The following is a 15,886-nucleotide window of genomic DNA, read 5'->3' as shown; positions in this document are numbered from 1 at the left end:
GGTTTGGCAGGTTTGGAAAGCTTGAGGTCCAGAAAAGCAAAGGGAGTACCTAGAATTCCATCTTTCTGAAGTTCAAAAATGAGCTAGCATGGGGCAAATGGTAAATAATGTTTTATTTGGTAATGGCTCTTTCGTTTTAAATCACTTCAGAATTTACTTTTTTTAATTAATTTCTTTAAATTAGATGACTCATACTTGTAAATATTTGCTTTTCTACAATAAGCTTTTATTTAAATTATTAAAGCTGCAGCTTCGTGACTGACTTTAGAAATTGTCGCTGCTGTACAGATAATAGAATGCATGTGCTAAAAAGGGGGAAATCATGTAATATTGGTACATATACTAGCACCAAATATGGCTGAGAGCAAAGCAGCAGTCGAAGAAAGGGGTGAATTTAGAGTTTTCTTTGAATTGTTCAAGGAATAAATCAATAAATCAGGGAGTTAGAGAACAAATAGAGGATAATAACATCTGAAAGTGCTCACTCACAATAAAAGCTTCTCTTGCTCTTTCTTTTTTAAATGCACTCATCAATGGCTCTGGACCCACGTATTACTTTACTAAAGGGAATAGAGGTAGGGAATGGGAGAGGGGCCACAAAAAGGCTTCATACAGTAAGTAACTGTAAAAATATTTGAGACAACTGAAAAAAGAAATCATTGATGAGAGCAGGGTAATTTCAGAGCCCCACTCAGTGGGCTATTCAAAGCCTCGATTTTGTAGCTACTCAATTTTACCAGCATCAAAAGCTAGGACGGGACCATAAGAATCAGGGCTGACAGGCTACACTACAGCAGAAGGAAAAATGACAAAAAATGTTTTAATCTCAATCAAAGGAGATTTGAAAATAAAAAGTTGTAATGGCATTAATAGCCAGTCTTCCCTAGCTGTGTCACGATCAGCCCGCATATTAAGAGGCCAAGGCAGGATGGGGGGAGCTTAGCACTAGTCTTCAGTACCTAAGACTCTCATAATAACTTTTTACTATTTGTTGAAAATCATTGCAACAATACAGTTCAGTAACCTTTGTGCTTTAAATCCATTTCATCTGCAAAAATGAAAGCTCAATAGAATGTGTTATTATATAGAATCGCTCACACTGATGCTATCTCCTGAGCTCTCTACTGAATAATAAGCTGGATTCGGGAGTGGGGGGCTGAGTGGGGGTGGCGGCTGTGGTCTGGGGAACCTGCTTAGCGCAGCCAAGAGTTGAAGGTGGAGAATTATCCTCCACACTTTGATGAAAATTATCATAAAATGCTTCGATTCCACATCAAGATTACCAGAGAGAAGCCAAAAGCACTTCCAATTATTATCTGATGGAAATCAAGGAATGGGCCCATTGCCTCCGTGCTGGGCATCAGATTGTTAGAATGTAAATGCCCCAAACACACCCAAGCATGTCTGTGATGGAATTATTAAAATTCAGGCTCCCTCCCAGTGGTGCTCAGGACCCAGACTCTGCCCCCTTCACTGACCCCTTGCTCGTTAATTGAGGGTGGTGCCCAGAAGCTCTAATAGCTATTGAGAGAAGGATGAACATACTCCTCTTCTTGGGAGCCTGCATGGGTATGATTATCAAGTCAGTACTGGGAGACGCTGATGTCCAATTCTTCTTACCCTGAAGTCAATTCAGCATGCCTAGTTATTTTATTGGTCCCTGGTCCATTTGTCTTTCTTTTAACTACTTTATCTCAATTAAACTATTAATATGCTCTCATTTCTTAAGGCAGAAAGTGAACCAAGGAGTTTGTGAAATATATTTATATAAACCTCACTTATTCATGTAAATCGAGGGGGAAAGATTACCTGGTGTAAAACGGCTTCCAGCAAACCTCATATTCAGTATTCGGGCACAGGCAAAACCCAAAAACCTTTCCTTTGATGCAATTAAGTGGCCAGGATTTAAATTTAAGATCATCACATCCAAAAAATACTGTAAATGCTCACACAGTCCCCAAAAGAAAAGTGAACTCACCTGCCTTTAGAAATTGTGCCATGTTTTCAGTTGAGTGTGCGATTGTGGTTGAAATCACTTTCAAGTTGGAGGCAACTGGCTAGGTGGTTATACAATTCAGCTGAACTTCAAATTCTCAAGCACCTTGCTCTCTGCTGTTGAGTCTATGCCAATAGGACTCTATGCTCATTCTTATACTCTATTGCAGGTGCAATCTTCCAGTTGTAAAGTGATGTGAGCCTAAAACAAGGCCACATCCATGAGGATGGAAAACCAAGAATACATAAGACATTTGCTAGACCCCAACATCCAGCTGGAGCGGACATGACAGAGGAGAGTCTAGACTTCTGCCTTGGCTGACTGTGTAGATCATGTCATTCTCCATTGGGAACATAGGAGGGGCAGCAGTTTTGAGGAAAGGTGATTGTTTAGTTTGAGGTGCCTAAGGAACCTCCATGTGGAGCTGTCCCACAGGCAATTCATGTCACCCCTTAGTTCTAAATCCTACCTATGGAATAAAAATCATCTCCTTAATCTCCCTTCCCCCACCCCTGGCATTCAGTGACCTGTGATGAGGCTCCAAACAACCTCTCCAGGTAGAACCTCTGATTCTCACTCACCTGCTGTTCAGAAGCCAGCATCAGAAGAGTGGTCTCTGTTTCTAGAACACTTGCCAAGATTTTTCAGCTCTGCATCTTTGCTCCTGTTGTTTATATCTCTAGCTGGCCATGCCATCTGAACTGTTTTTGTTAGATGCCAGTTGGTTTGAAGGGCAGGTTCCATGTCTTATTAACCTCCATAGCCACAGTGTGATTTCCCAAAGCATGGTGCCAACTCTACTTGCAGCAGAATCGTTAGGGCACTTGTGAAAAAAGTGACTTCCCAGGCCCCTTGCAGATAGACCAGTCCCTGAGGTCAAAACTCCAGAATATGTGTTTTTTCTAAATGTTCCATTAATTCTTAACAACACCAACATTCAAGATATGACACCTTGAGTACAGGACCTTGCATACAGAAAAACACAAATATGAAACCAGAAAACTTGTTTTCTTTATGAAAAGACCATTTAAGGCCTTGGCATGAAACTTCCTACTTGGAATTCTGTCTGTGCTCTTTGTCATTCCACCAGAGCTGTCAGCACTTTTAGCTTCTTAGGCTTCTAACAGCCAAAGTACCTCACTGACAAAGAAGTCTTTCCTTTTTCACACTTTAGAATCTCTTTTTTTATGCATTTCCAAATGGAAAGTAATTTATTTCACCTGCTCACCATGTGTCCATTGAGAAGCAAGCGCGATCCAAGACTGTACAGTTCAGCTGAGTTTGGTCAAGCATTGTAGCCCTGAGTCACCACTTCCTGTGTGACCTTGGCTAAGGTATTTAACCTCTCTCTTCCTCAGTGTCCTCATCTGTAACTCAGGGATACTAACAATGCCTACCTTGCAGCATCACGGTGAGGATTAAACAAGCTAACATGGAGAAAGGGCTTAGGGTGGCACTAAGGGAGAAAGGGCTTCCTGTAGGCACTCGGGAAGGAGCTGCTATGCTCAGGATGTTTTGAATCTTTGCAGTTCTCAGTCTAGCATAGCACACTTGATAGTGAGACCATCCAGTACAGCCGCCCACCTCCCAACACTTACACTTCTGCTTTCAAGTTTCAGAGTAAGAGAATTGTGGTGTTAGGATTCTCCCATGTCTTCATGAAATCAGGGTATGGAAGTGGAGGTGGAATCATTGAAGACACCTTCCCTGTACTCCTTGCCCTTGGTGAGGAGGGATTTTAATGATCTAATACCATGGTAGTTTTGCATCAAACCCTCCTGTTTGTATGGGCTTTAAATTTTAATGGCATCAGAAAGGGGCAAGTAAAACTGTGGCAGCTATATATGAACATCTTGTCCAACAATTGTTATGTATTACTGTAAAAACATATATTATCCAAAATATTTCAGGTAAAAGAAGCCCTCCCATGCAGGGTATTTTTCCCCTAGACTGTCCCATCTCCAGGTAGCAGCCATGGGCAGGAGACTTAGATAATACTTCTCCAAAGGGGAAACAGCTTTTAGAATTCAGGGCTCTACCCTCTCCAACCTGTTGGCCCTCCTGTCTGACCTTAGAATTGAACTGCCATCTCTTGCATGACAATCAGATGAAATCCTCACTGTTTAGATATTGAAATTCCAGAACTACCGTTCCAACAGAGAGAGATGATTTAAGTGGTCTATCATGTTATGATGATTTATTCCTTTGCTTTGCCATTCTCTTTAAATAAAACCTCTTCTGTGGTTTAAAAAAGACCAGAGGGCAATTATATGCAGATATTGCTCAAATGGATTTCCTGACTGTTTTCTGTGGCCAGTCCTGAGAGCTTTTACATTCCACAAGATATCCTTCCCTACATATGCTTTCAGATTCACACTTTGTAATTGTGTTCAGCACCCACTTTGGAAAACTCCCACCCCCTGGTAAAGGAGACCATTTAGGGACAACCTGCCTACCATCTGATGGGATGAAGCAATCTTAAGGACTATTTTCCAGATAACAGTCTGCTAAACTGTTATATGGGATCCAATATCCTCATTGTACATAAAGTTTGTTCACAACAGAATTCTTGTGTTTAGGGTCATCACTGAAAAAAATTAAGTAATTAAAGGCGGGCTATCAAAATTTTAGATATGTCTGTTTTAAAAATGTCTTCTGAGCTTTCGATCATTATCATTTCCCTGTCACTTTTCTTTAAATTTCCCTGGTGTTAACAAGGGCTGTGAGCATCTGCTGCTGAATTCTCTCCCCAATCCAGTTCTTAGCAAAGAGCAAGAGCCCTCTCCTCATAACACAATGTCAAACGTGAGCGATGAAAGTGGAATTTTTATCTGTAATCCTTTCTGTAACATAGGCCATCAAATGATCATTATATTTTATGATTCTGTAAAATCTGCAGAAATCAAAGCTATGTAATATACATTGCGGAGGGCTCTGCTAATCCTGGCCGACCACATTCGTGCCTGGACCAGGGATAAAGACCTATTAACTGGAAACCTGACACGGAAGGAATTCCAAACACAAGCTAAAAGCGTCTCTGTCCACATAGCAGGGGCAACTCCAGCGCCTAAGAGTATATTAGTTTGCACAGACCTTTTTTTTTAGTTTCGCAGTATTCCTGGAAGAACCAGAGAAGAAAGCACTGACACTAGCTCAGCCACTAAATAATCTGTGTGTGGTGTGCTTGAGGCTAGTGTGGCTGTGCCAAATGTCCGCCCTCTGCCATCCCTTTCAGGTGGCACTCAGAGTTTCACGTCATGTTACTTCCTCTCATTTGAACCCCGAAATTGGTCACAGTCAACTTTTACCCAAAAAAAAAAAAAAACGAAATCCACAAAAGCTGCCTTAGAAGTTAGGAAATTGTCTCTGTTCTGGCTGCTAATAGCACACATGATGTTTTGCAAAAATTAAGAGGTAAAAACTTCCATCCTTTGGAAATGTTTCCATAAGTGAGAACCCTAGTGCTTTGTGATGAGGTGAACATACCTTTGTTCATCAACTCTTTATAGTTCTCTCACTTTTTACTGCATGCCCTATTTCTTCACTTACTAAATCCATCCCCTTCCCAAACAGTCTTTAAGCTACTAATTTGTGTCTGTCTCAGCTCTTTTTCCCTCTTGATACACTGTAGCTTCATCTATCCTCTCTCTTCCTCAAAGGTGTGCTCAGTCGATCAGATCCAGCAGTGGTTCTTAAATTCAGCTCGAGATTCATGTGAAACATGATCAGCTCTGTATTGCAAAAATTTGTTGCTGGTATTTGAAGAACTAAAGGTTGCAAATGAGTTATTTTAATAAATTATAGCAGATGCAACCTCTCCTCCCTAGTAATGTCACCTGCCCCTCACTCACTCCAGTCCCCTTGTGCTTTCTTGAGTGAGAAGGAAGGGTTTTTGAGTTACAGCTGGTGGTAAAGAAGTTTGCATAATCCTAGCTTCTTCCTCTCTTGGGCATGTGTGGCTTATATGAAAGTCATATCCCATGTGTTTTGATGGAGAAAAGGCTGGGAAGCACTGGGACAGAGGACACCTGAACATCATCTTGGCCTCTGGTTCATGTTTATCAACCCTTAAGCCCAGGTACTTGAAACTGTGGCAGCTGTACCTGGTTTTCAACTTTGACATTGTCTTCTTAAGGCCTTTTATTTAAAACCCTGTGCATCATACTTTGAAACACATACCTTACGATGTTCCCAGATTATTGTATTTGTATCAAAAACAAAGAAAATTTCTTTGCTAGACAACAATTAAAGCAGTCCTTATCTAATAATTGAATAAATACACTTCTTCTGCATGGAGTAAACCAAGTTCCCAGTTAATTTTGAGTCAAGATAGTTCTGAATCTCATAAGCATGAATTATTTATGTTGATCTCACTGGTATGCCTGGGCAATTAAATTCCACTCCAAGATTTGCTGTAGACCTACTGTGTTTCAAATACTATGGAAGGCAAACAAGCTAAGATAGATATAATCTTGTTTTTGACAAACCAGTCAAATGTAATAACCCCTAACCTGATATGAACTTTACAGTCATTCAGTCTTGGTCCCAATTCAACATTTCATTCAGTCCACCATCCCTTCCTACTTAACTTTTCTCTTCAAAAAGTATAGACCCAGTCTTGTCTCAACCATTGTCAATCTTTGGTTCCCAATGAAAGTCCACTTTCTTCTCCTCCTCTTCTATCAACCTTCAACTCCACGCATCTGACCCTATTTAGTTACTACTTATGTTTGTGTTTTTTCTCTTTTAACTCCTTTGAACACATTCACCATACATTTATGGAGCACCAACACTGTGCTAAGCTCTGAGGGAGATCACTAGATACATGATACATCCAGTTCCTTACTCCAATGGAGTATATAACTAGCCACCAGTCAAGGTGAAAAGCAGATGAAATGAGAGTCACCTACCATGTGAGTGCAGAGAGATGAGATTGCTTTTGCAGTTTGGAGGAGTGGGGGGACAGGGAAGGAGGGAGGATTCAAAATTGCTCAACCAAATGCCCCCTTTGTCCATTCCAATAATTTAGCCACCATATTCCTAGCTAAAAGATTTCACCAGTGAGTCAGTACTTCTAATAATAAACCCTTCCCCATACAGGGTTGCCTTAACAAATTTAGAAGCATGCCCTCCAGCCTTCCAGAAAATGAAGAGGGATGGTTAGGGCTAGTTAGCAGACTCTCTTGGCCTCGGATGTTCAGCCCCCCTTTCTGTTTAATGAAAAATGGTCACATACTGGGATGGCAAAAGAGGAAAATCTTATGTGGAAAACGTGATCCTTGTTGTTTCTTCACTTGTAGATAACGTTATGGCCTTGTCCTGTTGACATTGTTCACATCCATTATTATATGCGTTTGTGTGATTGAAATCTTTACGCCTTAGACAGTTCCTATGAGTTTTCTAAGCAATATCTGAATCCTTCCAGCCTCCAGGAATGTGCCTGAAATTTTTAAAATACATATATATAGTATAGATTTCCATGATGGGGTACTCAAAGAGATTTATTATAAAGAAAGCAAGTATAAGCTTGTTTCTTTTTTTTTTTTCCTTAAGTAAAAATGGTTTCTGAGTGATGCTTTAAAGTGAAAGGGTTTTTTTTTTTCCTTAAAGAAAAATAATAACAGATACAAACAAAACTCATGAGGTCACATGAAAAATGAGTGGTATTGAAGTACTGATATCTTTGTGATTTGGATCTTTATTTTAATCAGAATCTCCACAGCAGGCTGCCTCTCGATTTCCCTGGGTTGGCTTAAAGCATTGCAGCATCAGTCATTGTGATAAGCACTTCTTATGCCCCAGAATGGATGGTTTTTTTGTGCTTTCCCACAAATGAAGAAACTATGGAAAGGAAAGCTCAAGATTAACAAAGCTAAAATTTGAACTCCCTCTTTTTCCTCCTCTATCTTTGGGCCAAATTCTACAGTTACTGAGATTTTTTTTTTTTTCCTATTTAAAATTTATGCGTGTGTGTGCAAGCATTTAGGAGTTGTTCTGGCAAAAAAAAAAAAAATCCATAGGAAATTCTCAATTTAGAGTAAAAATATTATAAACAATGGCAATACCCCCTCTCCAAAAAGGAAAAAAACTCTATCCTCTAGCAGTCTTTGAACTCTGAACAGTATTTTTATAGGCCAGCTCATTGTTTTTCTTCTCTCTGAAAAATTACAAATGATAACTGTTATGATGAATTCGACAGAAAAAGACGAGTTCCATGATTTCAGTCCTTGACAAAGAACAGCTACCTCACTTGTTTCTACCACATGTAAGCAAACTCCCAGACATAAAATTCCCCTCAGAGGAAGCAATATAGGACCACAAAACTGTCTCGCGTTCTGCCCCACCTGCCGGTGAGAACACTCCCACCTCGCTGCGGGCGTTTGAACCTGTAGGAGGAGCGAGGTGAGGGAGAAGATAGCGACGGTCCACGGCGCGTGCGCAGCCTGGGCTGTCGCCGCATCGCCCAGGGGTAGCTTCTGCCCCATCACCACTTGATCTGGATGGTCTCTCCAAAAATTTAAAAAAAAAAAATTTAAAAAAAACAAAGCGTGCCTGTCTTTTATAACGTTCTGTTTTAAAAGAGTTATCTCCAGGGAGAGAACAGGACCCCAAAAGTCCGAGGCCTGGAATTCCTCCTTTCTCTCTTTCCATTTTAAACAGGAAACGTTCACGCTAAGAGAGTCCGCAGGGAACATTGGTTGTATGTTCATTTTAAGGCAGATAATGTTTGTGTGTTGCAAATGTCAGTGATTTATCCCAAGGGCTTAAAATGAGTGCACAAAAACCACATGTTTCACTTCATGCAGAGAAATAGCTTCAGTAGATTTTGAGGGAAAGCACAGGGTAAGGATTTTCTTTAAGTGTTTTGGAAATCTCTAACATGAACCAAAGGAAATAGAAATGAGCACAGGGATTGGGACTTAAAAACTTTTTAGGATAAAAGATATCATGAATGCTAGAAGCTGTCTAAATCAAAAGTGGAATTCTAAAGGAAAAGTAAAATCCCAATCCTTTATTTCACAGGGCTGAGTGACAGATTATGCATTTGTGCTCTATTTGTCATGGGCAATTTAAAATAGAGCAAAGCAAACTGCACTGAATAATAGCAGTTGATGCTATAATAACTTGTACGCAAACAATTTAATTTTTTTATCTGAAAACTCTCACTAACTAAATTACCCAAAGCTCAAGGATCTATCCTTCATTATTATACATAGCCAAATTAAGATGCAAAAAAAAAAGTGGAAAGAGAATTCCATCGTTCATCCTTATGGATGTGTTCACATGCTGCTTTCCACATGAACCCGAGCTTGTCAGATCTTCATTGATTTGAGGAACTTACAAAGCTGTTTTAACATCAAACTCTGCAGATTACAGGGTGGTTTTGACCCTACTTGACAGTGCTTGATTAACCACAGATACTGTATTCTTACAGCCCTGTCATTACTCTCAAGTGTTCTAGTAGTTTGTACTCTGACATTGGAGAGCTTTTCATTAATTATTATTGCTGCTGCTTTCCTTTAAAAAAAAATAATAATAGAAGAGGAAGTGGTAAAAAGTGTGAAGGCTCTGGGGTGAATATGTGCACAGAAGGTTTATGGGAATTTAAGATCTGCAAACAAAACTCATCTGTTCAACCCCAGGCTAGATAAGATGCAGTCATCTGCACATTGTTTGGAGACATACTGCTTCTGTTACGGCAAATGGATCAGAAGATGCTTGTTGTCTTTAGTAGAGAGATCCAGACAGGGTCCCTTTCTGTTAGTGTTTATCCTTGCCCTAGACCTTTCTGTCCGCTTACCCATTACAGGTCTCCATCCGACAGCTGGTTTGGCTTTTCCCACTCTGCTACTGGCCTGGTGGTACTTCTTGTCTTTACAGTAGAATTACCTTATCAAAGCTCTTGATGTGTAATTCGAAACCCTTTGGGATGGAACTTTTCCTAGAAGTGTGGAGTGGGGAGGTCACATGAATCCACACAGGGACATGAGAGCAGCCAGCCAGGGTTTGACCAAGACCACGGCCCATTTCGAGGACCCCCAAACTTTGAAGAAAAGGGAATGTGATCCACGGAAACTTTATGACTCAATAACCTGTGCATTTCTGCCACCATACCCAGAAGAGGCTTCAGTGGGCAGAGAAAGGGAAGGTTCTAATGATCCTAGCCTGGAGAGCCAAACTCATTGTCTTTCTTAGTTAGGATTCTAGTTTGGCTACTGCAATAAAGGCCAACATCAGAGGGTTTCAACGAGATGGAAGTATTTATGTAACATTTTATGTAACCTAAGTATCTTTTAAAAATAAATTTTAAAAAATATTAAAAACAAAAAAACAAGATAGAAGTCTACTTCTGTCTCACATCCCACTCCTGAGCATAATCTGTCTTGGGCTGGCAGGGTGGCTGCATGGTGCTGGGGCCCCAGGCTCTAGTCTTCTTGTTGCCTTCCTCAACACGTGGCTTTCACCTTGTGGTCTCAGAGAGACACTCCAAAGGGCAATAGGAAAGGTGATTCCCTCTCCATTTTTTTTTAAATTAATTTATTTCAATTTGTACATCTTAATATTTCATTCAAAGAAATATAAACATCGAGTAAAGGTAAAAATTATACAGGGAAAACATAAACACATTGCTTTATCTCAGATTGTGCTATGAGAATTTTGCTTTACTGCCTTCCCACGTATCTGTGAATGTATGCATCAATCTCCTCTCCTTTCTAATGGCACGCATCCCTTCTGCTCACATCCTCCTGGTCAGAACTATTTCTGGAGATACAACCTGTGGGGGGTGCTGAGGCCGGGGTCCTCAGCTGGGCAGTCAGCTTTGCAGCTGCTGACGTGGGTCTGTTCTTCTCTTTCTAGGGGAGGCCCTGTGGATCCTGGAGACTACCTGACAGCCGGACCTCGAGGACTCTACAAGGAAAGGGAGCTTCCGTATTACCCAGGGGCTCACCCTGTGCATCCTCCCAAAGGGAGCTATCCCCGCCCCCCAGATCTGAGGGTCATAGATCTCCGGTATCCTCAGTACTACCCACCCCCACCGGCTCCCCAGCACAAAGGACCCTTCCGACAAGACGTCCCACCTTCGCCTCCTCAGCACCATAGAGTGCCAGCCTATCCGGAAATGGGCAGACCAGGGCCCCAGGGGGGCAGCCCCGACCAGTACCCCTACAGACAGGACCCCCGGCAGAAGAGCCCCATGACTGCCGCCGTATAGCCCGGCCTACCCAGAGCAGCCCCCGGGAAGGAAGGCGTCTGCACCACCTCTGCCCTTCCTAGACCTTAAGACCTTCTTCCTGCTAGGAGTTCTCCATGGTACAGATTAGGTTTTTCTCACTGTGGTTGCAACACTTGAATGTTAATCAGCGGGAAAAGGAAGAGACTGAATTATAGAGGAAAAAGTCAGAAGGAAGAGGAGGGATGGGGCCACGAAAAACAATAGTACTACATATTTGAAATGATTTTAGAACTGTTAAAATTCAGGGGGAACGGCCACTGGACTGCAAATAACAATGGAGATAAACTACATGGTACCTCCCTGGCCAAAAGACTTATACACGTGCACACACACCCTCAGAATTGGCAGTGTAGACAGACTCTGCCCAGAACCCTTATCCATTCAGAGGCTAAGCTTCTGCCACCTTATTTAGAGTTAGGGCTGAAGAGTGGCCAAGTGGAGACTGCAAATATGCAAGCATAGGGCATCTTAAGTGAGTTGTTCTGCGTTGAGAACAGTACAACAGCCACCAGGACTAGTGATCCCCTTGAAGTTTTTTTCACACCCAGAGGAAGACTGCATTTCTTTATTTGTAGAATTTCTCAGAGTCCTGGTAGCACTCCTTTGGTGAAAACATTTGCCGTTTCCTCACTTTTTAAAGAAAAATCAGTAAAACGTGAATGCAGTATTAGTGTCCTGGGAGAATGTGACAAGCTAGTCAGAACTTCCAAAAGGAGCATATTCCAAGCACCCAGGCAGTCAGGTTAAGAGGGCTGAGACTCCCAAGGCGCTCACCTTCCTTCCTGCTACAGCCCGGCCGGGGCAGCATGGAGAGATCTGATTTCAGAGTCATCCCCAAACCTCCTGCCTGTAATTATTTTAACTCCTCTAAGCCTCCCACAGGAGGACTAATATGTACTTGGGGGCAAGAGGGCCCACTTGTTAGGTCCACAGGAGGCAGTGCCCTAGAGATGCCAATTCCAGAACCAGGTGACCTGTACCATTGGCATGCTGGACAGTGAGGAACACCTGTGGAAATGAATGGCCGGAGTAGTGGATGCCAGGGGACGATGGCAGTGAGCATGTGTTTACTAGCATGGAGAATGGAAGAGGGTAGTGCTTTTTGGAAAGTTTGATGAAGAAGGGACTAAGAAGAGGGGGGGAAAGAAGGCAAGGGAGAAGTGGTGTAAAACAAAATCAATCTGCATCTGCTGTATTTCATTGACAAAAGTTAGGGCAGCGCTGAGGCCCCCAGCTGGGAAAGGAAGGTCTTGTTGCTTTGAAAGCCTAAAACCGCACCCTCCGAGGTATTTAACTAGAATAAACCCATTGTAATTCCTTCTGAATTTTGTAGCTATTTTCTATTTATTCAGCAGAATGTCTAAAACTCATAGCCAGACTCAAGTGAGAGTATGAACAAAAGACACAAAATTGCAAAACCTAGGAGCAACAGTTTGAATTGCTCAGTGATTCTTGAAAACGTTAAACCTCTGCACATTCCTTCTTCATTCCCTCCAGGGGAAAAAAAAGGCTTGGGTTCAAGTTAGGTTTTTTTGGCCAAGATTACAATGCCCTTGGTTGACAGAATTTAATAAATTATAGCATTATTGGGTACCTAGAGTATCCATCTAGCCCGGTATAGTCTTTTTTTTTTTTTTTTTACGTAAAGCAGAGTGCTGTTACAAAGAGTGACAAAACTGCTGGATTTGGACGTAAAAGTGTAATTTACTGGACTTGAAGAGCTATCATTTTCTAAGCTATGATTGACTTGTGGTCCCCTTGGAAATTATTTTTTGCTCTCTGCCGTCTCTCTTAAACCAGGCACCTTTAGATTACTGGCAATCTGTGCACAAGGTTGAGGGTCTTGGGCCTTGCTCACCTAAACGTGGAGTGCAGGCCTGCTGTAGGGTTTCCCTGCCAAGATGTCGAATGCTGCCTTTCCCTCAAGTTAAACACACCTTCAAGAAGAAGATGATGAGGTGAAGGAAATGCAGCTAGTTTTGAAGTATTAAAAAGCAGCTCTTCAGTGTGCTTCAAACTTGAACCAAATTTCAGTGCACTGGTGGACGCTATCAAGCTGGCAAGTTCCTTCGGGATTAAGGCTAAAGCCACGCCTCACGTGGCTCAGGGGCTGTGAGGCTGGGGGAGCTGCTCTGAGGTGTGCCAGAGGAGTGGGCCTTGCAGGAACGCCCATGTTTGCACGTCCAGTATTTCCACTCAGCGTGCACGATGCGTTTTGCATACAGGTTCAAGATAAGCTGCTCCAAAGCCTGCTTTGTGCATAGGCACAGTCAGTTAAGTATTTGCTAATGCTGAGGGGCAGCCACAGATGTGGATGAAGGTCCTCTTAAAGTGCATGAAAAGGAGATTATAATCATTTTCTTTTCTTGCTGAAATATAACACACACCTCATTGGATCCTGCCATATAGAAGCTAACATTATGTGTGTGACAGAGGCTCCATCAAGCCATGCAACAATTAGGAACAGCTCAAATATAAGCTTTATAAATGGCTGTGTACTAATACTCTGACTGTCACCACTCCAGAGGTTACAGAACTCTTTTCCAGTAATAGGAGGACAGATTATTTAGGGTATTTAGAAGACTAGGAAATAGCTCCTGGTTTATTTATGGCCTTTGAAAAACTCAATCAGGTGTCTCCTTGTAGCTTGAAAGTCTAATAGCTCCCCAGGAAACAGGCATAGCAAGCTACAAACCCATCAACATATACCTACCTGGCCGCTAATCGGACTGCCAGGTCATTATGGCCTTAAAATGATGTTTTGGCCCCAAGTCCCTAGATATTTATGGAGCCTTGTTTTTCACCCTTTTTGCAGGAGTAGTGAGATGAAAGGAACAGACCATGGAAAGCTTTTAGTTGCAGGAGAATTCAGTGCTCCGCAAGGGAGAGACACACATCATTAATCCATTATGCCATTGGGCTGTGGTAATATCACTGTTGATAAAATAGTACCTCTCCACAATATCAAATCAGTAGATGAAAGGCAAGCTCAAAGACAGGTACATTTCCTTAAATCATGATTTAGTAACAGAACAAAACTTGGAAAAAAAAATTATTCGGAAGCTTACTACTCTTAAGATTTTACTTTGTATGTGTTGATACCCACAGGATGACATCAAGCAATGATCTTATAATCAAAAGCCACAATCCCACTATAAACTCATGGTGGAAGCCTGTGTATCCTTCCAAAGATTCATGGAATTTTTTAACTAAACCTATATTCTGAAAGAAATCCACCTTACAACTAAAGGCTAATCCTAGCACCCATTTCTCTTTTCCCTGGTATGCATAAACATCATGCCTTTCACAGAGTTATTCCCCTAACCTCCCAACACAGCACTCCTTTTCTTTGGAGGAACATCTCAGCATTTCAGGGGGGTAGAGAGACCTAGGGAGTTTGGAACGGAAGAGAATATGTGTCTGTAAAGTTCCCATGGGCATTAAATTATGAGCTCTACAATGAATGGCCTTCAAACTGGTGTTAAATTGGGTAGGTGTGCTCCTGCTTTTTGAGTCCATGAGCAACATAAAGTCCAGATTTAGTCCAATGAGGCAGGAATGAGTTGGATTTAGATACCACCCATTGTACCATTTCTCCACACTCCCAGTCCAGGCCAACTGAGGTGAAACAACGCCACAGTGAGACCAGAAAAAGGAGTCTCCATAAAATACCCCTATGAGGACACCTTTCTGATTAAAAAAAAAGTTTAATATATAAATAAGCATAGAATGTCATATGCAGATAGGATTCCTAAGGAAACATTTTTCGCCTCATGTCCTTAAATAGTGACAGAATCACACACAGCCTGACTTTTAAAGATAGGCTTGGCTGCCAAGCCCAGAGTGGGGAGTGAACTAACCCCAGAGACTCTTTTAGCCTGTGCTCCTGAGTGTAGCTCTTTCAGAGCATGTTTTCCTATTCCATCCCTGCTGACTGCAGTTCCGTTTACTACTGGAACATAAAAACAAAACCTGTTGTTTATACAGTCACTTTTTCCAGTGTTTCCTGTGCTTTTATGATACCAAGTCTGTTCATAAATTCTGAAGATAAATTATGTGAAATCATATTTTGGCATATGGGGGTGGAGAATGAATTCTTTACAAACTTTTTAAGATTATCCCATTTGTACCACAGAAAACATTTTGGATGTTGTTATGAATATAAAAATCTTTCTTGTTGTATTTTGCATTAAAATAAAGTTTTATTCAGTCAATAAGACATCAAGAGTTGTGATTTTCACCCACCACCGGTTTGCTGTAAGATTTGATGAATGAATATGTTGGCTCAGCTCTGCTCATACTTGAACAGCAATGCAGGGGAGCAGAGGCAAGCACATCTGTCACCTGCTGGGTTTCCCAGGAAGCAGCAGCTGAGATGGCGATTAACAAATAGGATGTTCATTGGGCATCCTCTTGGATTCAATACCCATGGATGGCAGGGAAAGAAGCAGAATTCGGCAGAGAGGGGAGTTGGGCTGCAGTGCCTTCCCAAGTTGGGCCTCACCCAACCCTGTAGGGAACTCTGAAGCAGGAATGGCCTTTCAGAGTTGTCCCAAGTTGGGACAAAGGAGCAGTCTTTATACCCCATGTTAATCAATGCATATGGGGTAGCCCTGAAAGGAGGCAAGACCTTGGACTAAGCAGTTTTCTTGAGT

General features: G+C 41.8%; 1 protein-coding gene across 3 annotated transcripts in view; it reads left to right on the top strand.

The window, feature by feature from the left end:
- The window catches only part of PARD3B (par-3 family cell polarity regulator beta), a 1,119,500-nt gene extending 1,104,052 nt beyond the window's left edge, over positions 1-15,448 (top strand). For all 3 annotated transcript variants that reach the window (XM_058300305.2, XM_058300306.2, XM_058300307.2), the window contains one exon: positions 10,856-15,448. In XM_058300305.2, coding sequence (XP_058156288.1) covers positions 10,856-11,210 — 355 coding nt within the window. In that variant the 3' untranslated portion in view covers positions 11,211-15,448. The remainder of the gene's footprint in view (positions 1-10,855) is intronic.
- Positions 15,449-15,886: the final 438 nt, after the last annotated feature.

The sequence above is a fragment of the Dasypus novemcinctus genome, chromosome 7 (assembly GCF_030445035.2).
Source record: "Dasypus novemcinctus isolate mDasNov1 chromosome 7, mDasNov1.1.hap2, whole genome shotgun sequence".
In the NCBI taxonomy this organism is placed as follows: Eukaryota; Metazoa; Chordata; class Mammalia; order Cingulata; family Dasypodidae; genus Dasypus; species Dasypus novemcinctus.
Note: the sequence above shows the minus strand (reverse complement) of the source record. Positions and strands in the feature narration are given on the sequence as shown.